Source organism: Electrona antarctica (genome assembly GCF_951216825.1).
Source record: "Electrona antarctica genome assembly, chromosome: 15".
Taxonomy (NCBI): domain Eukaryota; kingdom Metazoa; phylum Chordata; class Actinopteri; order Myctophiformes; family Myctophidae; genus Electrona; species Electrona antarctica.
The window spans coordinates 35,417,832-35,444,353 of NC_136796.1; the positions used below are offsets into that span (position 1 = coordinate 35,417,832).

General features: G+C 44.5%; 2 protein-coding genes across 2 annotated transcripts in view; one reads left to right on the top strand and one right to left on the bottom strand.

Moving 5' to 3' along the window:
* Positions 1–1,654: 1,654 nt before the first annotated feature.
* On the top strand, positions 1,655–5,585 carry tril (TLR4 interactor with leucine-rich repeats). The gene has a single exon (XM_079522783.1). The coding sequence runs from the start codon at positions 1,825–1,827 to the stop codon at positions 4,570–4,572; it is 2,748 nt and encodes a 915-aa protein (XP_079378909.1). The 5' UTR covers positions 1,655–1,824; the 3' UTR covers positions 4,573–5,585.
* A 4,607-nt stretch (positions 5,586–10,192) lies between these two features.
* The window catches only part of creb5a (cAMP responsive element binding protein 5a), a 45,354-nt gene continuing 29,024 nt past the window's right edge, over positions 10,193–26,522 (bottom strand). The window contains exons 8-11 of the mRNA XM_079522303.1: positions 24,703–25,065; positions 21,442–21,720; positions 13,608–13,716; positions 10,193–10,357 (exon numbers count right to left, since the gene is read on the bottom strand). Coding sequence (XP_079378429.1) covers positions 10,218–10,357; positions 13,608–13,716; positions 21,442–21,720; positions 24,703–25,065 — 891 coding nt within the window. The 3' untranslated portion in view covers positions 10,193–10,217. The remainder of the gene's footprint in view (positions 10,358–13,607; positions 13,717–21,441; positions 21,721–24,702; positions 25,066–26,522) is intronic.

The window sequence follows — 26,522 nt, forward strand, 5'->3', positions numbered from 1 at the left end:
GGTGTGTGTGTTCCTGTGAGGGGATGAGAGACACAGTGGGGTCGGGAGGTGAAGGGAGAGATGGAGAGAGGGCTAGACAGGAAATGACCTCGCTGATGGACGGGGGGTTTCCCCCCAAAGGGCCAGAGTTCACACACGTATGCACGCATGCACACACACACACACACACACACACACACACACACACACACACACACACAGCTAAGAGCCTAATGGCTGCCTATATGCATAGACATGCATCTCCCCTCTGTGCTGGCAAGACAAGCAGCTTACAGCTACAATAGTCATCCATTAGGACTGGAAAACATTGCATCACCTATATTTCTCGAGGGTGGTTCAATCTGTCAGTGTGCGTGCGTGCGTGCACGTGTGTGTATGTGCGCGTTTGTGTGCTCTAACTATAATTTCTCCAATGGGACTATAATGCGAGTTTCTAAGTTTCAATTCCTCTCAAGTTGACAACGTGTGTGTGTGTGTGTGTGTGTGTGTGTGTGTGCGTGCGCGCGCGCGTCGTGTATACGTTCTACGTCATCGTGTGCCATAAACGTCCAGATGTGTTGGCTGTGGCGGTGCATGCTTAAGTTGCAACACTACCCAGTCAGCGAGCAACACAACACAAATCCAATCATTCTGCAAAGTTACAGTAAGCGCTATGTATGCCCCATTGCACTGAACACGACGATCTCTGTGCATGTATTTGCTCGATTTTAAAGTCGAGATCTTTAACTCATGCGATTTGGCACTTCGCCGCTGTAGTCTTAACACACCACATCATGACCCGAATTCCACTTCTCACAAATGTGAACCATCTGCGCGCCATGGTCCTTTGCGACCCGCCCGCAACACAACGAGGGCGCGTTCATGAGAGCGACGCGGTAGAACTTTTTAGTCATTGTTGATCATGTTCATATTTATAATGCATGTTCGTGTTCATAATTTGTTTGTTTGTTTTGGTGGCTGCATTGAAAAATCATTCAGGCTAATAGCCTATAGGTCTGGGCAAGCTTACTAGGCATGTGACTCTGTGAGTTTCAGTGAGAGCTAGGGAATCCAAGACTTCGGGGTCCCCGAGGGACCCTCGTGGGAAGGAAACCTTCCCGTCTGCTTTCTCCATACCGAGGAATGGATCCAAAGCTGAGACCCCCGGTGCACTGGTGCAGCAGGATGCGGGGGCGCGCCTGAAAGAAAGTCGGTCAAAGGGTTCGGCCCAATGTTTCCCAATGCCTCCTCCTTTACATTCTGTGAATGTGACCTACTTGTGTTTTTTGATTGGTTACGTGAGCGCAAGGCGCGCGTAAACACGTGTAGCAGGCTTCAATATTATTCCTGTGCGTAAAGTTGACATCTGGCTTTGACGGGGGATGCGCCATCACGCACTGAAGATACTGTGATGATTTGGAGGGGGATCTCTCACACATATACGCGCGCACGCTTTTAAAGAGCAATTGAGCGAGAGAGAGAAAATGGGAGGGGGGTTAGGGGAGAGACAGGAAGAGAGACATACACAGAGAAGAGAGAGAGAGAGAGACGAATGAACTTTTTTTCTCTCTCTCCTTTCTGTTTTTGGCGGAGGTCTGTAATTTGCAGCAGATGACCACTTGGGGGATGAAGGCATTTTGGGGAGGTGAACGTTTCCTCAGACGGCACCAGAGAGTGCATGCAGCACACAAATTATCTCCTTCTATAGACAATTAGTGCTCAGAGAGATGGACCGGGGAGTTCACAGCTTTCCTACAGAACTTTTCTTTCAACGTTGCCGTGCAACAACAACAAGTGGACAACGGGCGTACAATGCACCAGCGTAATAGAGGGGACGGCGGGTGAATGCACCTGAGCAACGGCGACAGCGAATGCCAGACATCATCACCACCAGACACTGGGCCGTGCAGCAAACAACTGCCCTATATGGCGATGGATACCGGCGGTCATTTCGCGGCGGCCATATGTTTGATCTTGTTGACGTCCGAAGGACTCGTCTCGTGTTCACCAACGGCGGAGAGAGGCGGCTTTTGTCCGGAGCGCTGTGACTGTCAGCACGCGCAACACCTCCTGTGCACCAACCGAGGGCTGCGCGCCGTGCCCAAAGTCGCCTCGCGGGTCCCCGAGGACGTGCGCGTCTTCAGCCTCGGGGGGAACTTCATTTGCAACATCTCCGCCTTCGACTTCACACGGTACAGTAACCTCATACGGTTGAATTTGCAGTACAATCAAATACAAACGATTCACCCCAAAGCGCTCGAAAAACTCTCCAATTTGGAGGAGTTGTATTTGGGCCATAACCTGCTGTCAACGGTACACCCTGGGACTTTGCAGTCGCTCAAGAAATTGACTATTCTTTACAGCAATAACAATGACCTCAAGAAAATCACGCCAGAGCTCTTTTCCAACTTGGACAGTCTTGTTAAGCTGCGACTGGACGGCAATGGCATAGAGCTGCTGCAGGACTCTGTTTTTAAGAGCTTAACTAATCTCCATTACCTCCATCTGGAGTCCAACCAGATCCAGCACATACACAGAAACGCCTTTTCAAAGCTCAACAACTTGCGCTTCCTAAACCTGGCCCACAACAAGCAGTCGGCCGTGCGTAACACGTTCACGTTTTCTCAACTCAGAGCGTTGACAACACTGCTCCTTTCTGAGAATGAAATTACACATGTTGGGAATCAGGTCTTCCAGAACCTGAAAAAGTTGTCCAAGCTCTCCCTCAGCAACAACAACATCTCCATTCTGCACGGTGGGGCTTTGAAAGGACTGTCGAGCCTGAGAGAGTTTTTTATTGATGGGAACGAACTGGCGGAAATCCCTGCGGGTCTCCTCGACCCCCTGGAGCGCATAGAGGAACTTGACTTCAGTCGCAACCGGATTTCCAATGTGGACTCTTTAGCCTTCGCACAACTGAATCATCTAAGGACTTTGAAGCTTAAAGACAACCGCCTCACCAGCCTGTCCGGGGAAATTTTTGCCCTCAACAATGTCCTTTACGACCTGGATCTCCATGGCAACAACTGGACTTGTGACTGCCGCCTCGGCGAACTGAAACGCTGGATGACGTCCGCGCACTCTCAGGGGAAACTGTTGACCGTGTTCGTTCAGTGTCATCACCCGGCGACTCTGCGGGGGAAGTATTTAGACTATGTAAACAGCTCCCAGCTGCTGCCACTCGGGAACTGGACCAGCTTGTGTAGTGAGAGCCGAGCTGGGCCCGAGGAGAGCCGGGGAGGGGGGATCCTGGAGAAGGAAGTAGTGGAGGACAGGGGGAGAAGGGCGGGGGAGGGAGAGACACCGCAGGAGGAAACAACAGGGAGAAATGATGATGGAGAGGACCAGGGGAAGACAGAGGAGGAGAGTAGGAGTGAAGATATAGTAGGCTTAAACAAGACCGGTGTGGGAAATGGGGTGGTTGGGGGGGTGGGGGGTGAAGGGGAGAAGAGGAAGAGAGAAGGGGAGGAAGACACAGGAATCAAGGGAGACCAGGGGGGTCCAGAGGTGAGAGAGGCCGCAGAGGCCTTAGCAGCCACAGAGGCCTCAGCAGCCACAGAGGCCGCAGAGGCCTCAGCTTCCTCAGTGGAAAGAAAGAGGCAAAAAAAAAAGCCAGTCGGCCCGAGGTCGCGACCTGGCAGGCGAAGGTCACAACATCCTGTTTCGAGCACGGCTCCTCCTCCGGCCTTTCCCGCGCTCACCCGACGGGACGAAGGCGTCCGCGACACAACCGCCGCCACGGAGCAGCTCTCCACGCCGCTGCTCGTCCGATCGGGAGAGACGTTTGACCTTCTCGTGGCGGCGGCGCAGGACGAGGAGACCCTGCCCGTGATCACGGACCCCTGCGTGTTCAACCGACACTTCATCGCCAACGTGTCCGTGGACCAGGTCACGTCCAGCACCGTCACGGTCCACTGGTCCACCGCGGACCACCGGCGGCACACGCCGGGCCTCGGACGACCCGGGCGGAGGGACGACGGGGAGGTCCACTACCGTGTCCTGTTCGACCGCTTCGGCACGCCGGACCGATTCCCCCGCTACGTCTACGCCCCGGGCGCGGCCCGCTCCGTGACCCTGCGTGAGCTCGCCGCCGACGTGACCTACATGGTGTGTGTGGAAGGGGTGGTGGCCGGCTCCGTGTGTCAGGTGGCGCCCCGCGACCACTGCGCGGGCCTGGTCACCCTCCCGGAGGCGGGATTGTGGAGAAGCAGCAGCGGGCGAGGAGGAGGAGGCGGCAGGCTGACCTCTGACCTCCAGCTGGTCACCGTGGCGACCTTGGCGGGCAACGCCGTGCTCCTGCTGGTGATCGGCGGCGTCTGGCTGGGCAGGAGCCTGAGGCGGCGGCTGCAGAGGAGGAAGTCGGCCGTGCACGTGCGACACATGTACTCCACCCGCCGACGGCCGTTCCGTCCTGCCATGGCGGCGGCGGCTGCCGCGGCAGTGTCCGCCGACTTCACCAGCTACCAGAGCAGTCGCCCCCCGCGGCTGGTGGGACCCCTGGACGAGGGAGACCTCATCGAGTTCCCCTGCGACCGCTTCCTGGACAACAGCACCGCCCGGAGAGACGCCAACATGCAGAGGTTCTCCGACTAGAATCCCCCTAAAGACAATGAACATTATTTTTTGACTAGGTATGGGCTCTATATGCACACACGCCATTTTGGAAAGAACTTGGGCCCCTTCCCTACTTCCTTCACAGGTGTTACCGCTGCTACTAATGAAGGCTCTGTTCCATTCTGGTCAGTCAGGGTCAGGGTGCTGCTATTGTGCATGTTGGCTCACTGGAAACACTCTGCTACACCAGTGGGTCTCCAAGTGTCCTTGAGTCGGTGTGTAACTCTGAGAGTGTACAAATGGAACCAAATGGACCCGTAAAGGTCTATTTGATTCCATTTGTACACTCCCAGAGTTATGGGAGTCCTTGAGAATAAAAGGTTTGAGAACCACTGCACACTAAATGGAACAGAGGCAGGAAGTAGGAAGAGTTATCCTGTGTGCATATTGCCCATTTACTGTACTGTCCAAGACATGTGTGTAGTAGAGCAGGGGCGGCGCATGTTGCGTAACACACCTTTATCTTGCTTCTGTGCTTTCTCTGTTGTAAAGGCTTTAGAATGCTGTACATTTTCCTCACTTGATTTGAATGAACTATCCCACCATAACCACTGGGGTGTTTATGATGATGACCACAAAGTTTGAGCTGGTTATCTACAAGTTGGGGTTTGTGGTTCTGCACACCCTCTTCAGACACTACAGGAAGTCAAATCCTGTGACTTCCCCTTCCTCTCCCTTTGTTTCCTTTTTTTTGGTTTCCTTGCACCTGCAAGTATTTTTAAACGTGTGATTTTGTGTGAGTGCTGGTGTTGATGGATGCATGTGTGACAATCGCTGATTTCAATGATGGTGCTCCTCTTGTTAAACTCACAGACATGACGTCTTTTCATATTCTTTTGTACACTTTTGTATAGCTGCAGGTTGGCAGACAAAAACAAGTTGTTTTGCATAATTTCCAATGTGTTTTTATACTTTTATATTGAGTGTATTATTCTGCAGTAGTAAAATCCCCAACAATGTGACTGATGTGTCATTTGAGTGTGAGGATATTATCAGCACGGTAACAGCTTCTATTTCTATTTTTTCACTGATGAAAACTAAATGGAATCTAAATGAAAACTAAGCTATTATGACTAAAACTAAGCTAAATGTATTGACAATATTTCTTCAACAGATAGAACCTAGACTAAAATGTTAGGAAGGAACTAGTGGACAAGAGATCCAGTATATGTCATTTTACACTTGGTTACATGCTGAAAATAGCCGATCTACAAGCTCACAACGCGTCGCAGCGCGACGTGTTGTGAGCTTGTAGATCTGCTATCTGCTCAAGTGTACAATGAGCCATTACGACGGCATCAAGGCCCGACAAAACACATTTTAGTCGACTAAATGAACTGCAGATATAGTCGACTAAACACTAAAACATTCCAGGTGACTAAAATATGGATAAAACTAAAGTTTCATTCATTCCAAAGACTATGACTAAACTAAAATAGACATTTACTGCCAAAAACAACACTGGTACTGACACATCATTTGAGATGAAAGCAGTATCTGTAGAGAAAGACTTTCACACACCTAGAGTAAAGGCTCATAGGAACAGGTGCGTAGGCAAATGCACATCAATAAAATAGAAGGTACAAGGCAGAGGATGCATTTATTAAGTAGGCAACGTTTCGGTCAGACCTTCAGGCACTACACAGCATTTTGACAGTTACTTATATACAAACATTTGGTTCAAAAACAAACCAATCACTAAACAGAGTCTGTGATTACAAAAAGAGGTACAGCTTGTGATGGTGATCAATATGGTGACATCATTTAAACTTAAAGGCACCGCAGAAAACTCATACATCATTGAGGTTAAAAAAAAAAAAACATTATACAAAAAACATTGATGTAAAGACACTTGGTTGTAAAAAATACAGTAGAATGAATGTAGATGAAAGTAGTAAAAAATAATGGGGGCCTAGCATACTGCAGACATCGCCCCGGCACTATTTCAAGTAAGGGCTTTAAATAGAGTTTATTCTCAAAATAGGACACAGCATGTGACACTTAAATCAAGAAAATTACTAGCCTACCTGTATTGAATCAAAACATGTAAGGACTTTCAAAGTTAATCATGAGGGATCCTACAATCGTATCTGTTAGACACAATATACCCTGACATTTTATGAGGTTTTATCATTCCAACGTTAAGTCTTATTTTTCTTTTAATTTATTTATGTTTGTCTTTTTCCCCTGAAAATGATATAGGTGTATGCCTAGTGTAGGTGCATGTGTTCATGTACTGTACATGCATACTTACACACTGTGTGCGTGCGTGCGTGCGTGCGACCCTGTGCGTGTGTGCGTGTCATGAAGCCTGGAGTCTGGTAATAGTTAAGCAGAGCCTTTGTTTGAGTAGACAGGGTGGGGTACCTCCTACACTCAACTCAGACGCGCGCACACACACACACACACACACACACACACACACACACACACACACACACACACACACACACACACACACACACACACACACACACACAAATGAGCCCTTTGGCAAAGTGTTACCAAACACCAGACACTTGAAAGCACAACCCAGGACATCTGGACATCTGATACGGTGTTCAGCACCACATTGTCACACACACACAATCATTACTAAAAACAGGTCTTAAACAGCTTTATATTCCAACAGTAATCGCTGCTATAACGTCTCCCTGTCTCTCCAGCTCCTAAAGTATAACCCTTTAATTTGATGCAATCCACAGAACTCATACAGGATAGATAAACAACTGAAATGGGAAGTGATGAGACAAAAACAAGAAATTGAAACTGGTGAATAGGTTCTCTCTCCTGATTAGATTTGATCTGATGTCCCACCTGAAAATGTACTCTCTGTTTACTTAAGCACTGGAGACCCCCTAGTTACTCTTTACAAACACTCTTTAGCAATGATTACTAGAGCTTTGATATTTTTAACAAAACAAAACAATGTCACTTACAGCACATTTAACTGAATAGAGTCCATTATTATTGTACACTATATCCATTACTGAAATGGACTGATCCTAAAGGCCAGTCCACACTAATGCAACTCCTTGCAACTATACTTGCAACCATTATCCCCAATGGCAGTTGCAAGGAGTGCGGTTTGGCCTTGAAGGGTTATTGAATTGGATATAAAATAACTTATTTTCATTGCATTTCAGTCAAAAGCAGTCACAAGTTTGTTTCATGCCTTATTTACAGTAGCACGTTCCAAATCCAGTCACTAGATGGCAGACTAGACCATTCTTTTTAATATAAAGGCTCTAATCTTGATTTCATCTGTGGGATTATTTAAAGGCATTGTAAAATAGTTATACAAAAGAAATGCAATGAGATACCAAGAATAAATGCATTTTTTATTTTAGCATTTAGATTTTCAGTGATTGTCATTAACTGTACAGTACAAAATGTAGGGCCTGAAGCCTAATTTTATATTTCGTAACATTTTCAGCCATGCACAAAGTAAAAATTAGCTTTTATTTTAAGTGTAAAGCAGACAGGGTGCAATCCATTCTAGTAACCAGTTATGTTAAAGAAATGCTAGAAATATCGTAGGAAAGTATCAAGCACCTCGAGCAGATAATTTACAACCAGGAATTACTCCTACGGAGAGACATGATACAAAATATTTTCCTTTTATACAAAATACACAGTTGCATTGCTTTAGCTATTTTTCTGGCCCTGCATCAAAAAAACACAAGGCACTGGGTGTGCGCTATCATTCATACAAGAAAAACACAAACAATCCTAGTTACGTTTAGAACATACTACAAGTGCAAAAGAAAATACGGTTTAGAAATAAAAGCAATATGATAATTGATGTAGTAGCATATTATAGAAGGGCTAGTTGTCACCAGAAACGGACCTTTTCTCAACACATGATCCAGTTGCCACATGATGGTCACAGTGTATAAAAGGCCCCCTGGCCTATAAAAACACTATACAGTTGGAGGCCATCGATATTGTCCTTTTCTTTTTGCTGAGGTTTGCGTGATCTGCGCAAAAGGACAGTTAACCCATTTTGGGCGGGAACCCCTTTTGGTGTTTTAAACATTGTTATAATTTAGCTATTGAAAAATAGCAGATCTACAAGCTCATAGCGCGCCACCGAGTGGCGCGCTACGAGCTTGTAGGTCTGCTATTTTAGAAAAAACGTGAAAATATTTATTTCAGAAAACTGGAGGATTTAGAAGGAATTTTTTTAAAATTTTGAGGTCAGGCCTAAATGGGTCAAATGATAAGGGACAATATCGGTGGCACCCAACTGTACTTGCCCTCTATAGGCCTAACTAAAAAATGAAAATGAAAACACCATCAAAATTTGACATATGGAATGTATGGAATGCAAGCGCTAATACATTTTATTTTTTAAATATTGCTTTGATGCTCATATTAACCTTAGGATGTATTACGTTTTTTTTAAATTATTATATGCATTCCATAATTCCATAGGGCTGGACCACACATGGACATATGACATCATCAACTTGCGACGGGAGCAGTCCATATTGAGTGAAAGATTCTCTATTTATGAAAGAAATAAAATATTGATGGTGTTTGTACTTGTAATTTTAGTTATAGAGGTCAAGTATAATGTGTTAAGGCATATTTGTCTTATTGGCCTGCAGGGATCCTTTTAAGAGTCAATGACCTAAGGCTTTTTCTTTTGATAATGTATGTTTTTGCACCTGTACCATAAAGGAAACTAGAGAGGTATGGGCGGCTCATTATATGACTGCCCTGGTTATGTATGGCTCATCACATGACTTCCCTCTCTTGTCTCCTGTTCTGCAAAATATAGGCTTCCTTGAAACGGTCACATGAATTAATAATATTGTTTTATAATAATAATAATACTTATTATTATTATTACTATAAAAGAACTGATAAGTTCACCTCTCCAGATACGTATTAAGGACCTGAAGTGAAGATAAGGTTGAGACGTCTGACATTGGATACAGGAAGTGGGCAGTGTGCACCTAAACATTGTGGGCCCAGGCCGAAGGCATGGGGAGAGAGTATGTTTTGCCCTCCGTCCGTGTGTCCGTCCGTCCGTTACCAGCTAATCTCCGGCACCGTTAACCCGGTCTATGCCAAACTTTCCAGAGCGGCCTGTTATTTTATTAATTTATTGACCCCCAAATGTAAATCAATGAAGAATTAATTTGGAAAATGGTCCAAAGTAATGTAAATGATTTGAACATGTACGGTACAGGTATACATCCTTATTACCAGAACTAAATTTACACTTAGAAAATAGAAATAGGCCTAAAACGTTAGAATTTTGAAAGGATAACAACAAAAAAAAAGGGGGGGGGGGGGGGGGTGTCGCTGGAACAACATATTTTCAGATGGGGGGTCCGCCGGGCAAATGCAGATAATTCTGGGGGTCCTTGTCTTGACATGAAATAGGTTGAGCACCACTGACATGGAAACATAGGTTTATGAGAAAACTGTTTTTTAGAATCGTCCTCAGATCTAAATGGAATAACAGTGAGGTGCCCACAATGTTTAGGTTTACCACTGTTCCGGTTACCCTGACATTTTACTCAAATGTATAATGAGCCCAACCATGATGGGGGCCCGTCAGCTCCCCTGTGTGTGTGACTGACTGACTGACTGACTGACTGCTGAGGGTTTTAGTGTCCAGGGTGGAGTTCGTGCCCTCTGTCTCCCCCTGCCGACGAAGAGGTGGAGATGCTGTTGTGTTGGACGGCCTGCAGACGAGATGACCCGGGACATACGGGGGCGGGACTTCCTCCCGGGCTCATCCCTGCAGCTGGACACAGAGACAGCTGTCAGCCACAGTCTGCACTCCGTATTCTGTGTGTAGTGTATAGTGTGTGCGTGCGTGCGTGCGTGTGGCCTAAAATGGAAAAACGTAATAAATGTTGACATTTACCGGTACATACAATAGTAATACAGCAAACCAAGAAATGAATAATAACGCAAATGAGTAAAAACTATACAGTGGGAGGCTGGGAGCCCAGATAAGTGCAGCAAGCAATGTGCTGGTTTTCACATGGAACACATATATCTTGGGTGTGCAGATAGAGTGCAGCACAACATCCTCTCTGCCCTTAAAACTACAAAGTTATAAGGGAAAACACAAAAAGCTTTTTCCCCATATTGGGTAAAACTGTTTTAAACCGGGGACTAATTGAGGGTCCAAAACGTGGGCATGCAGAGAGGGGTGTTGGCAAGATGATAGAAATGACGATGAAGATGTGCTTTCCTTTGATGGCTTGTGTAAAGAAATATGCCATATCATTTAATCATATTTTAAGTATATTGATAAGAAGTTATATATAAGACCCAAAGTAACTCAAACTACCACCTCGTAAAGGCCCCTTTTCCACCATAGGGTTGAACCGGTAAAAAATAATTCCACTGAAAATGAATTGGTTCAGAACTCTAAAAGTTGGTTCAGAACGGCAAGGAACCGAAAGATTTGTCTTGCCCTGCACTGGGAAGCAAAGTCACTATTCTACAGGTTGGAAGATGCAGATGCAATATAAACAGTGGCAAAAGCAAGCGAAAAATCCTCAATTTAAAAAAACAGAAAAAAAACAACAGAAAAGAAAAGTGAAAACCGTAAAGCCTCATACATAGTCTGGATTTTCGGTGGTTAGGTGACCACCGAACTACAACATGACGTCATGAGCCGCGGTGAAGAGCAAACCACCGTCACCGCTCCAGCCCTAGCTCTCTCTGTTTTTACTCACCACAGCTCAATGTTATTTCAGCAGCTCCGGTGGTCAGCTCAACACCGGAGCGGTGGTCACCTCACCACCGAAAATCCAGACTATGAATAGGCCTTAACTGACATTGACGGTTGAATTTCCCCCATGAAATGGACAATTCGACCGGCCATATTCAACACATTGCTGGCCAGGCAGGCCTGGAATCGAACCTGGGGAAAGTGGGAGACCTGCCCCTATAATTACAATGATGCTTTAAACTGGTAGAAAACGCAAGTCAGTTTGCGGCTGGTCCTGTGAAAGCTAAGTTATTTTTGGTGGAAAATCGGCCTTTCTGTTTTGGAAAACATGACGATACTTTAGGCTGGAATCAAATATTTCTGATCTATGATTCATTTGTTAGGATGTCTGGGGAATCCTCAGAGTGTAAAAGATTAGCCTGGTGTAAATATTTGAATATGGATGTAACAGTTGATGAGTGGGAGAGAGTTAGCCCTAAAGCTCAGGTTCAGATGATGAATGCCAGATTTAAGTTATAACAGTATGTGGATAATGCTAACACATATTCGCTCATCTTATACTCCACTGTTTTGATGCCAATATTCCAGACAAAAGTGTAAAGTTTAATGTAGCGAAAGGTACATTATTTCACTGCTTATGCGAGTGCCCAATTAAGAACCATACATGTTTGGGAAAATACACTATAACAAATATCATCTGAAGAAATACCGGCATGTTCACAGCTGTGCATCATAGATCTGTTGCCTGAGGAACTAAACATCAACAGAAACAAGAAGAGAGAATACTTATTTATATATCGTCTACTCCAGGCTAAACACACAATTGCACCCTTTTGGAAAAACCCTGACAAACCACATATTAGACAATGGTTCAGAGATCTGTCTATTTTATTTGTTATCATCTATTGGAATTTGGATGATATGTGTGATGTCCTGTATACATTTTTTCTGTCATAATCCTGGCGGTGGAGAAAGAAGATATAAAATATATATGGGGGGGGGGGGGGGGGGAATAAAACTCGTTACAGGTCAGATTAAAGGAAAATAGCTCTTTTATTTTGACAAATGATTACTGTACATACAGGTTCCATATACAACAAAAATAGAAAGATAATCTTGTAACATGCCAATGGTACATCACCTAAGCCTTACAGTAAGGTGCAGTTTTTATGTCCACGTCTGTCATTACAGGCCTGGGTAAATTACTATTGAACATTTTATTAGCTACAATTAACATTTAGTTTGCCTGGAGTGCAAGGCCGGCATGGCACGCAATAGGCTCCATGCTACATTTGTGCCAGGCAAAAAAATTCAGCCCTATAGAATAGTAATGGCATTCCATCAATCCAGGTTCTGGTTCGTTATATATGTGTATAAAAACAGGAAATTATGAATCATCCCTTTTAGGGAGGAGCAAAGAGAGTGACGCTTACCGTTTGTCAACGCTGTGTACGAAGTGTATATTATATGTATTAGAACCAGTGGTTCTCACAGCAGGGGTCCTTGAGGGTCTTCCACGGTGTCCCCACCAGCAAAATGATTGATGCTTAAGTACCCAAATGGACCCTTTACAGGTCTGTAACTCTGACAGTGTGCCAAAATGGAACCAAAATGGACCCATGGGGTGCAATACCAAACTGGGGGTCCTTCAAATTAAAACATTTGAGAACCACTTGTATTAATATTAGACGGTCAGACAAACACTGCTGTGGCCTGCTGTGGCCGCAGCTGAGCGGTCCAGGCGCCTAGGCCGGTAATCCAGCCTGACAGCGTGTCGTGGGTTCGAGTCCCAAGCCAGACGATCTTTGCTGCATGTGTGTCTTCCCCCGTCTCTCTCCCCCTTTCCTGTCAAGCTACTGTAACCAATCAATAAAGGCAAAAAAGCAACAACAAAAAAAAGGCAAAAAAATAAAAAATAATAAAACACTGCTGTGGAAACTAAAATGTTCTCATCCCTGCCTGCCAGTCACTTACAGTGACGTATACTGTAAATCAAGGTTGCGGTATGATGAGGCCCCCTGTGTAGCTGCATCAAGGTTATGATAATAACAGGGGGAAATCATAACCCCATGGCGGCGGTGACGTGATCCCTCGCCCGCGTATGTTCAGAAGGGGGAACATTTTGAGTTTGTAATGGGGGGGTCGGTGAGGAAACGCCGTCGGTTTGAGGCGGTCGGCGGTCGGTGATCAGTGACCGGTTGGGGGCTCACTGTGGAGGAAATGCTGGGGCAGTGGGGTGAGGTTTTTGTAGGAGTTTTTTTTTTTTGCTGAGAGGCTGAGGTGGACGGACGGTGTTGGAGTTACTCACTGGGGAACCCCGGCGTCTCTCGCTGGCGCGCCGTGACAGGACAGTCTTTGTGCGTGAGCAGAATCTGTTTCAGCTGACCCACCTCCGACCTCAGCGATGTCACCTCGTTCTGGAAACACACAGAGACGTTAGTGTCGGAGGGGGACGGGAGATGTTGTTGTCTTCTACATCCTGACAGTTTTCTGAAAAAGCTATGTTTCTATGTCAGTGGTTCTTTGATGTTTCGAAAATAGCAGACCTACAAGCTCGTAGCGCGCCACTCGGTGGCGCGCTATGAGCTTGTAGATCTGCTATTTTTCAATAGCTAAAGCATAACATAATGCTAACACCAAAAGGGGTTCCCGCCCAAAATGGGTTAAGACCCCCTTTTCCCCTCACTGTATATGTTTTTTCCCCCTTTTTAACTCCTTTTATGATGATTTCCTGTTTTTTGTTATGTAGAAGTGTATATTTGTACCTCTCTAAATGTTCTAATGAATTGAAAATGGTGGACCCTATTGTGAACAAGTGTAATGCTTTATGGTGTCGTCCACAGTTAACAGTTTTTGTATTGAGTTGTGCTTGAAATGTATTCTGCATACTGTTAATAAATACTTCAATCAATCAAACCTGAGGCCGATAGTAAAATGCATTGCCTTCTAAATCAGTTCAGTCAGATAACTCACAAATAGATTGAAGAAATTGTATTATGAAATGAGAAGTCTGCATATAATATTTTATCTTGGCGTTCGGCTCTGCAAAAAAAAAAATCTCCCTGCTCGGCACAATTATACAACTATCCACTAACCATTAAATCAGGGAGATATAGATATACAATAACAATAGCGCCTGTCACAGACATGCGCAAAGCAAGTTCAGCCAGGAAACTCAGTGCAGTTGCCGACGGCCGTTCATTGGGCCGCCTCAGCATCATGTTCTCATTCACATGATTCACTCATCTAATGACTCACTCATTCCATCTTCATACCGGCTATTTTTTTTTTTTTTCAACAATATATTTATTTTCCTTTTTACACACAAATGACAATACACATATACAAAAAACAACAATGAACAGTACAAGACAATTACTGATATAAAGAAAGCAAAACAACAATAACCAAAAACAACAAAACAAAACAAAAAACAACAACAACAACAGCACTACTCCTCTTCAGCTCCATCCATTAGATGTGACAAATTATTGTTCTTTATGTATCTCATAAAACGGCCCCACACCTCCTGAAACATTTCTTGTTTGTCCTTAAGAATGTATGCAATCTTTTCCAAAGGTAGACATAAAGACAATTCTCTGAACCACTGTGTAATACTTGGTTTGTCCGGCCTCTTCCAGGTCAATGCTATCACTCTCTTAGCTTGTAAAAGACATATATCTATAAACATTTGTTCATTACGCTTTATCTTGTGTCCCTCCGGATATAGACCGAGCAGGAAGAACTTTGGTTCTGGTACAATATTTATTGACAAAATCTTCTGTATTTCCTGCCCGACCTTCCCCCAAAACTCAATCAATTTTGGACAGGACCATAGACAGTGGAACAATGTGCCTCTATCTTCACCGCATCTGGTGCATACATCTGGAATATTACAATTATACTTATTAAGTTTAACTGGTGTAATGTACACTCTCATAAGCCAATTGTATTGTAGAAGTTTTAGACGAGTATTCCCAGTCTGGGATTGAGCTTGTGCACAAGCCGTACTCCATTGTTCCACTGTTAAATCCTCCTGAATATCTGTTCTCCAGGCATTAAGCCTATCTTCCGAGGATTCCGGAGAAAAGTCAACCAATAGGGCGTAGAAATCTGATATTAACCCCCTTCCGAATGGGTCATTAACCAAAGCTTTCTCCAGCACAGACATGGATGGGGCCAGCATGGATTGCCCCAGATTAGTTCTAATAAAGTCCCTCAGTTGCAGATATTTAAAGAAGTGTTTGCGAGGGATATCATATTTAATGACCAGTTCCTCAAACGAGAGCATACTCCCCCGACCCCTCTCAAATACATCCCTTAATTGACCTATTCCCCTATCAGCCCACAATTTAAACCCCCCATCAGCTCTACCTGGCACAAATTGATTATTACCCCATATTGGGCTGAAGCGAGAGAGACGTGGATGTTCTCCCAAAAATATATTAACCTCATGCCAGACTTTAATCATTGTTTTAACTATAGGATTGCTTGTAATTCTTTTTAGGTTTTTATAAGTATCTGAGTAAATATAAAGGGGGAGTGGTAACTTCAAGGAGCTTGTTTCCACATCTTTCCATGCCGGCGCCGCATCCGTTGTAAAGTAGAACATTAGTGTTCTCAATTGAGCTGCCCAAAAATACCACAGCAAATTAGGACACTGTAATCCTCCCCTATCATAGGGTAGATAAAGTAAGGACAATCTAAGTCTAGGACGTCTATTGTTCCAAATAAAGTTGGTAAACAATTTCCTGGTTCTAGAAAAGAAGTTTGGTGGAGGTGACAAGGGTACGTTCTGAAATAAATACAATAGCTTGGGAAGTACATTCATTTTGAGTATATTAATTCTGCCGATCAAAGATATTGAAAGACTTGACCATCTATTAATTGAATTTTCGATTGTGGCTAAAATTGGGTTATAATTGGCATTCACAACCTCTTCCAACCTTGGCACGATTTGGATTCCCAAATAAGTAAAGGCATTTACTGGTCTGAAGTGACGAACATGACCGGGAGGGTTTGATCTTTCTTCCGAGTTCAGAAGCATAATGGATGACTTAGAGTTGTTTACTTTGTAGCCAGATATGCGACCATACGATGTTATTAGATCCAGAATAGCTGGGACAGATATCTCCAAATTTTTCAGGAATAATATTACATCATCAGCATATAAAGATATGCGGTGCTCTAGATTTTCTATATTAATACCTGTAATTAGTGTATGTTCCCTTACAGCAATTGCAAATGGTTCAATTGCGATCAAAAATAAGAGTGGTGATAAAGGGCATCCCTGTCTACAGCCTCTATGGATCCTAATCGGTCTAGATATATTATTGTTGGTTAGTATTTCTGCATATGGATCGTTATACAACAGTCTTACCCATTTACAAAAGTTCTCCCCCAAGCCAAATCGACCAAGAAGTTCGAATAGAAACGGCCACTCTACGCGGTCGAAAGCTTTTTCCCCATCGAGAGATAAAAAGGCTGTATCTGGCGCCCCCTCCTGGACATGCAATAAATCCAATACTCTCCTTACATTGTGAAAACCCTGGCGGGCCACCATGAACCCATTCTGGTCCTCATCTATAATTTCAGGTAGAATAAGTTCTAGTCTCTTTGCAAGTATTTTGCAAAGTATCTTAAGATCAGAATTTAAGAGGCTGATTGGACGCATATTTTCGCATCTATCATTTGATTTACCAGGTTTTGGCAAAAGTATAATGAGGGCTCCTCTCAAAGTGGGAGGCAATACTCCCTCTTCAAAAGATTCAGTATACATGTCCAAGAGGGGTTTCACCAATCTGCCCGCAAATCTTTTATAAATGTCTATCGGCAGACCATCAGGCCCTGCAGCTTTTCCAGACTTCATATTACTCATTGCCTCCAAAATCTCACCAATACTCACATCTGCCCCCAGCTTTTTACTGTCTTCCTCTCGAATTTTAGGAATATTAATTCCATCCAAAAAGGAACTCTCAACTACATCTTCTTGATTTGTCTCGGAGCTATATAATTTACCATAATAATCTCTAAATGCCTCGCAAATTTGGATAGGGTCTTCTATCGTCTCCCCAACATCATTTTTTAACATGTTGATTGCTCTTTCAGTTTGCATTTGTTTAATGCGCCAGGCTAGAACCCTGCCAGACTTCTCACCCTGGTCAAAGATAGTTTGTTTGAGCTTTAACAAATTAGCTGCTGCTTTGGAAGCGGATATTTCATTATATTGTGCACGTAATAATAATATTTCCTGATGTAATTTAGGACAAGGCTTCTTAAAGTAAGAACCTTCCATAGCTTTAATTTTTGATTCCAGTAATATAACTTTTTGTTTGTTTTTCTTTGTTTTGGAGCTCGTAAAATTTATAATCTGTCCCCTAATAAAAGCCTTAAATGCTTCCCACCTTATAGTTGCCGATGTTTCATCTGTATTTGTAGCAAAATAGGTGTCTATTTGTTCTTCCAAAAAAGTTATCAGCTCAGGGTCCTGGAGCCATCTCTGCTCAAACCTCCACTTAGGGGGGTCCCGCATCCGACCTGGGTCTACATAAATCAAACTATTAGGAGCATGATCTGAAATTAGGATACTATCATACACACAGTCCTTAACTCTATTTACAAGACTTGCAGAAACCAGAAATAAATCAATTCTACTGTACGTTTTGTATGTACTAGAGTAGCATGAGTATGCAGATACACCAGGGTTTCTATCTCTCCATATGTCTCTAAGATTTAAGTCTTTGGAAAACTGGTGAATAACTTCCCTACTTTTAGAGTGAGTTTTGTCTGAATGAGTAGATCTATCTTCAGTGGGATTAGGGGTCACATTCCAGTCCCCCGCTATCAGATAATGACCCCCAAGAGATGTCAATAATATAAATAAGTTACTGAAAAACTTTGGGTCATCATTGTTCGGTGCGTAGATATTTACCAAAATAAGACACTCTGCAAAAAGATTACCTTGAATTATCAAATATCGCCCCATTTTATCGGCAATTACCTTAGTAACATTAAATGGGATAGATTTGTGTATAAGAGTCATGACCCCCCTAGCCTGGGAAGTGAAAGGTGCTGAAAACACCTCCCCTCGCCATCTTTTCCTAATCCTAATATCCTCATTCAGTATCAAATGCGTTTCCTGGAGAAAGACAATACTCGAGTGGATATCTTTTAACCTTCCCATCACCTGTTTAACCTTTTTGATTTTTTGTAAACCCCTACAATTCCATGAAGTGAATTTAACCTCCAATTCTCTAGCCATAATCACATATCTCAAATGACTTTTCTGAACCTGAATTTAGAGCAGTGCCTTCAACAAACAAATAAACACATAACATGAAAACAAAGGCTGCGACAGTGAGCCTGAAAAACAAAAACCCCAAAACCCCTGAGCCCATCGAGTAGGCTTGCCCCCCCCCCCCTGCTTCCCACTTCAAAAAGGTTAAAGACCACTCCACACAATGTGAGGAATGACCCAGCATCACCATTCGCCTCGTGATAAACTCTCCCTCCCCCAATATAAGTGAAAACAGAATTTAAACCTTAGTATTAGACCTTGAGCAGAAAATAAAAAAATAAAAAAAATAAAATATTTCTTTTTTACAACCGATGTTCAATCTTTTCCCTTCCCCCATCTCTCTCTCTCTTTTTTTTTTAATATATAATATAATTATACTTTATTTTTTAATAAATTACTTTTTGTATAATAATACTGTATATACACATGCACATACACGCACATGCATGCATATACATACATGTGCACACACAACCCTTAGTAGTGAACTATCCAAAACCATAGCTTTCCTGGTTTTATTAAATCCCCCCCCCCCCCCACCCATTGCCTTCTTTTAAATTTAGATTGTGTATTTAATGTAAAACGAAATATAAATGTGTACCAAAAGAGTACACTATTCTGCAATCTATCCCTTCAAAGTTGTGCCATGAAAGCCCTGTGGCAGGGGACACTACACAAAATGCTATACTATAAATCCGGGTGTAGTACCGGAGGGTACCAGCAGTGGTGCTCCCTCAAAATTAAGATGACCCTTAGGTCTGTACAATGATCCGGAACTGAAATACAAAACCGGGACCCAGATGCATCATGGGAAATTGAGTCCCGTGCCGAGACACGGTACTATAGTGTCATCATTTATCCCCAATTACTATAATAAGTACAAACCACACGATCTAGTTATAGGATAATAATAATATAAAGCTTCCCCAACCAAAAAAAAACATCAGCCTGAACCATAAACAAAGACGGGGAGAGAAAAAGAACCCCCACGGCCCCCAACATATTAGCCTTCAGCTAACAGTAGCTCCACGATAACAACAAGCTAGCATATCATTCAAAACAAATCGAGACACCAAAACCAAAACATTTAACGTCATTCAGAGTACAACTCAGTATAAAATAATATCGCGTGCCGAGCACAACTATGATCTGAACATATCAAAATTATATCACGGTTTACTGTATAGAAAAAAATACATTAAAGGGATATATAAAAAGTTCTGTGCCCCGTGTTGGTTTAGCTGCCTCGGGCTAGCTAGCTAGCCAGCCTACCTCACATCCTCACTTCTCCGCGGCTCCACTGCTGACTGCTCCAGACACGTCTTTTATTCGTCGAATAAAGTCATCCACGTCCGCTGGTTTGTCAAAGGACTGAGTTTTGTTTTTATATGTCACCAATAACCTAGCTGGAAACATTATTCCTTGACGTAGCCCAGGGATCTCTCGAAGTTTTTGTCGGACCGAGTCAAAAACTTTTTGCTGCTTGCGCACCTCATCGGTTAAATCGGGATAAAGTTTTATAGATGTATCCCCGTGCTTGATTTGGCCCTTGGTTCGAGCAGCCCTCATCACCTTCACCTTGTCTCTATTGTCCAGGAATTTCATGATGAGAGTCCTCGGAGGAGCGTTGTCTTCTCTTCTCGGCCCAATCCTGTGGGCCACTTCAATGGTTAGCTTCGACGTTAAGTCCAATGTTTTTACCAGCCACTGCTCGAGAAAGTCACAAGCATCAGAACCCTCTGTCTTCTCTGGCAAATTTACCAATCTCACATTGGATCTTCTGGACCTTGTTTCTCCGCTCAGAACCTTTAGCTCCATTTGCTTGTACTTCTTTTCCAGGTCCTGGACCTTAGCCTGTAAGCTAGCAACAATGTCCTCGGTGCCAGAGATGCGAGTCTCCGCACCCTTGACTCGTTCTTTGCAATCTCCGACCTCTTTCTTCATACCTTCAATCGCCGACATGACTGAATCTAACTTTTGTGAGAATTCGGATTTCATCTCCTTGATAGCCTCGAGAATAGAGCAACTTGCACTCCCCGAGCGACGGCCCGTGTCTTCCATCTCAGCTTCCGAGCTCTCAGCCCCAGCCATGTTGCTAGCATTAGCTTCCCCGCTTTCCTTGGACCCAGCAGAACCAAAGCTCAACTTGGCTTGGTTTTTGCCACCTCGTTTGGACATTCTTTTGTTATTCATCATCAGGTTGCTTAAATAAAACTGCTCACTTTTCCATTAGTCTGTTTTTTTTGTTAAATAGTTTGTAACAAGCTGCGGAGTTGAGAGACACACGTCCGTCTAGCTTGCCGCCATCTTGAAAAGTCTCATACCGGCTATTTAAACTGGAAGTTGCACTGCTCATCCTGCTTGCTGCTGCTGTACACAGTGATTCTGCTGTGCTGCTGTCTGCTTAAACCTTTGCTGCTCACCCTCCTCCACCCCAGCTTCCACCTGTCGTTTTGGATCTGCTGTTTAGGTACGGGGGATTCAGAGGCCCTATGGTTGGGACTAATGCGCTTGATCAGAGTTCCTAAAAAGCAGATCCAATTCATCGCCAAACCATAAAAAATACATGTCTCATTTTATATTCAATAAATATAAATTCCATCCATTCATGAGTTGTCCTGACTGAATAGCCAACGCTGAAATTTAAAATGACACAGATGCTTTCCCGGTTTTAATTGGTCAAGCTCTGCGTGTGTGTGTCATAATGTGGCTGTTTCTTTTGGTCTTGTAAGTGCAAGTGTGTGCATGTAGGAGTAGGATGTGTTTGATTGTAATCTCGTCTGCATGTGCGTGTTTCTGCGTGCGTGCGTGTACATCCCTCGTGTAGTGCGTTGCAACGTCCTACCTGTAGCTGCAGGTTGGTGTGCGTGAGCTCCTCGGCCTTCTTCTCCAGCGCCGACACCCACACCTTCCTCTTCTGCCGGCATCGCGTGGCCGCCGCGCGGTTGCGCTCCAGGAACTTCTGCCGCCGCTCGTCGGGGTCCTGGTCCGCCGTCCTCCTGCGCCGGCCTCCTCCACCTCCTCCTCCTCCGCAACCGCTGCTGCTGCTGCTGCTACTGCCGCTGCTGCATGGCTGCACCGCGTGATGATGGGAATGAGACGGCTGCTGGTTCATGGGAGATGCCTGTAGAATATACACATCGTCATCATCATTTTTCGACGGCCACGGTCGAGATCATGGATTTCACAATGCCACACCATGCATGTGGCCAGCAAACTGTGTTCTTCTGGATCGGACTAGTGAAGAAACACGGGGAAGGTTGCCGTATATTAGAGAAGTCGATGGGTGGCTCTTCCAAGAGAGATTTTGCGCTCTCATTAGAAGGCGGGTATAAGTGCCATCCAGCCAGCTCGACGGTCGTTTACTTTGAAGTTTGAACCTCTTAATGAGCTGGGATAGTAAGTAGTAGAATGCACACACACACACACACACACACACACACACACACACACACACACACACACACACACACACACACACACACACACACACACACACACACACACACACACACACACACACACACACACACACACACACACACACATACACACACACACACACACACACACACACACATGCATATTGACTCTGGGTTAATCTATAAGATGTCTTGGATAACTGGATATTTCAGCCTGAGGGTGGTGCCAGAGCAAAGGTTTGTGTGCTCCATGTGCTCATCATGGTTTCATGGCAATCTGCCCATTCGATTCAATTTCTTGAGATAACATGAGTGGTGAGTGCAGTTGGACAGTTTGGTGTAAGGGTGGTGCTTGAGTAAGAGGAAGGACATGGGGTCACCAAAATCAGCAGGGCTTGCTGAACAGATTAAGGTCCATGGCAATCTTCCCTCTCTAGACTGTAAGATATCATGTGTATAGTATAATTTTGACATAATGGCACTACAGAACACACCAAAATCAGTAGGGGTCTTTCTTGGGACCATAAAGGTGCACAGCAAATCCCATGTCAATCCAGCCAGGAGTTTTTGAGGGGCGATATAGCCCCTCCTAATATGTCCAGCTATAGCCCCTCCTAATATGTCCAGCTTTTGGTGTATGTGTCGAACCAAACTTTGTCCTACACAAACATTAGGCGTTGACGATGAATGGACAATTTTGAGTGTTTGTGTTACGCAACACAAACATTGCGTAACACAAACACTGGACGAAGGTGAGGACGCAATTTCTGATTGGCCGGAATGAGATGATGATGTATGATGATAAGAGCGTCCCTCACTTCACACGGGTGTGATTTTTTTTTAAAGATTTTTAAGGGCTTGTATTGATAGTAGACAGAGAGACAGGAAGAATGGGGAGTGACACACGCAGCGAAGGCCGTCGGGACCGGGAGTCGAACCCGCTGCACGCCGTCCGGCTGGCTTAGCAGCCTGGGTGCCCAGGTCACCCCTGTAAATAACATCTTCATCCATGGCACAGGGGTGCTGAATTACATTGATAGTAGCACCTTAGCACCTTTCCCCCTTGGATACAGCATGTCACGAGGAAAAGTTGAGAGAGTGTCCGTTTCTATTTTTGGACAGATTGAAAATAACTTTATACTTGACATTTAACCACTTGAACCCCATCATCCCTAATCTGGGGGGAGGGGGGGGGGGGACATTTACCAAAAATAGCAGATCTACAAGCTCACAACGCGTCAGAGCGTGATGCGTTGTGAGCTTGTATAGCTCTGCTATTTTTGGTGAAGAGATTTAGTAGATTGAAAAAAGAACGTGCGCAGGAAAGTGCAACTCCGTTTCACTCAGGCCCCTTTTCCACCGGTTGGTTCCCAATGGGAACGGGTTCAGTTCTTTTTGTTTTTTAGTCCATGAGCCAGAGCTCCAAAATTGGTGGGCAAACTATACCCTATATTAAATTGTTTATAGGATCAATACAAGTAAATTAATACATGATAACCCTTCCACAGTAGTAGCTTTTTCATATTTTCGATTATTTTGCATATTTTCCTACATAATGCCTCATTTGCATATTTAAAAATGTAAAATTTGTTATACAATAAATGAATGTCTTCATGTAAGTACTCAATTGGGGAAGTTTCATGGTGATAACAATCTAATATAGGTATGGTTTTGCCCACTCAATTCATAATTAACGTTTCAATTTTGGGAAAAGGGGCCTCAGTGTAGAGGGTTTAAAATGGTGCTTAAACTGAAGTGATATACTGTATACTGTAAATTCCAAGTATTCTGAGGCACCCCTGGACTTGCACCCTAGGGTGAAAGTGGGCGCCCACTTTGAGAAACCCTGCCTCAGAGCACCACTGCCAGTGGGGCTAAACATAACACGCACGCCTCAGTGTACTGTATATACTTGCAGTCATGGACAATGGGCTCTATGCACACACACCATTTTGGAAAGAACTTGAGGCCCCTTCCTAACTTCCTTCACAGGTGTTACCGCTGATACTAATGAAGGCTCTTTTGTTCCATTCTGGTCAAACAGAGTCGGGGTGCTGATATTGTGCATGTTGGCTCACTGTTACACTCTGCTACACCAGTGGGTCTCAAAGTGTCCTTGAATGGGTTCCAAATATGGCCCTGTGCGGGTGTGTAACTCTGAGAGTGTACAAATGGACCAAATGGACTCATTTGTTTCCATTTGTAAACTCTCAGTGTTATGGGGGTCCTTGAAAAGAAAAAAGATTGAGAACCACTGCACGCTAAACGGAACATAGCCTTAATTAGCATCATCGGTAACAACTGTGAAGGAAGTAGGGAAGGAGCCCGGAAATAGGACGAGTTTTTGAGGGGTGTTAGTGTTAGGACAAACATTGTCCTAACACTAACATGTATGCCAGAGTGTTTTTTGTGCAAACACTAACATTGAATGCCATTGACAATGAATGGTCAGGTTTGAGTGTTTGTGCAAACACAATTGAATGCCATTGACCTTTAATGGCCAGCCCAGTTTTGAGTGTTTGTATAAAACACAAACATTGAAGACGAAGGTGAGGACGCACATTGTGATTTAGACGATAAGAGCGCCCCTCACTTCACACGGGTGTGATTTTCTGCGTGCATAGAGCCCATATTGGCAACCAGAGCACACGATGAACACATCTGTATATATATATATACTGTACCTGTGAGTGAATGGAGAGAGGCGAGCCCTGGTGCAGGTGCGAAGGCGGCGACTGGTGGACCTGAGGGTGCGGGACGTTCCCCGGGGACTGGTGCAGCTGGTGGGCGGCGGCGGCGGCGGCGTGGGCGTTTCCCATGAGTTGCACGGGCGGCGGGGCATGGTACCGCTGCTGGTAGGTGAGGGGCGGAGCTTGCAGCTGATGAGGGGCTGAAGGGTGATGCTGCAGCGGAGGCGCCTGCTGGCGCTGTGACATCATTCCCATCATGTGACCCACTATGTTGTCCATGGAGCTGCCGCCGGTCGCCATGCCTGGGTGTTGCTGTGGTTGGTGGTGCTGGTGGTGGCCCATGGTCTGTTTGGATCTCTGGGGGAGGGAGAAGGTTATGGTTAACGTTTTGATGTTAAAGGGCGCCACTTCACCCCTTTTGCAACCAGATCTTTTTTGAACACTTATGATGCCCTGCAGAACGTGTCCACACATCTTCATAATTACACCCGTAGGAGGCCCAGGACGTGTGGACACGTCTTTAAGTCCTTTTTTAATAATGATATAAAACTAAAATGGATCTGTTTTGCTGTGCACGCAGCCATTCAACTTCCTGGTTTACACGCCAACAATCTTCCTTATTTGCTCTTATTTGATCCACGGCGCTGTCCGTGGTTTTGATATCGTTTGGAATAATGACTAACGCTTCTAAAGGGAGATCAGACTTGCAGAAGGAGGAGAGGACACTGGAGCAGCACGGACATTTTAAGCCTTTTATTAGGTGCTAGTATACAAAAATGACTAACGTTTCGACCTACACGATCTTCATCAGAGTCATGACTCTGATGAAGATCGTGTAGGTCGAAACATTAAGTGTCCTTGTTCCTGTGATGCACCGGACCAGCCACTCCAGGCTTGAGGTGCGTTGGTAGACTCCCTTTGTTCGAGAGATCAGACTTATTAGCGCAAGGTATAGTAATGGAAGATTTCACCTCCCGGTTCTGTGGGGAAATGGAAGGTGAGGCTTTTCACAGTAAAATCTGCCTCTGCTTGGCAATGGATCCATTTGGTTCCATTTGTACACCCTCAGAGTTCATCTGGAACCCCCTCAGGGAGCCCTATAACTTTGAGAGCTCCACAGTTCAGTGGTTCTCAAGAAACATTCACGCGAAAGACCCCCAAATGTATCTGAAAGTAATTTGTGACATGCAGTAGATATAGTAATACGGCTCTTCCACATTCCGCTGTGGATCACGTTGACCCCCCCCCCCCCCACCCTTCAAGGACCCCCAACGAGTTGTCAGGTATAGAATCGTAACTATAATCACAGGATAAAAACATTTAAAAAACTAAAATGGAGGACAAAAATACGAACGAATGTTCCACGAGTCTCACGACTCGAGTACATTCAAATTTAGTACGCGCAAACCTTCACTTGGCATAAGCAAGTGAACACTTAACAGGTTCTGGATTCTAGGGCAACATTAAATCTAAACTCAAAGTCAATTATGTTACTGGTGGGTGTTTGTGTGTGATGTGTGAGCGTGCGAGTACATGCGCACATGTATGCATGCATGTGTGTGTGTGTGTGTGTGTGTGTGTGTGTGTGTGTGTGTGTGTGTGTGTGTGTGTGTGTGTGTGTGCGCGTGCGCGCGCGCGCGCGTGTGTGTGTGTGTGTGTGTGTGTGTGTGTGTGTGTGTGTGTGTGTGTGTGTGTGTGTGTGTGTGTGCGTGCGTCCGTGCGAGCGCAAGCACGTGTGCGTATACAATGCGAGTGTACGTGTGTATATGCTCATGAGGGGGATAATGTGTGCCAATAAATGCCTGGCCGAGCGG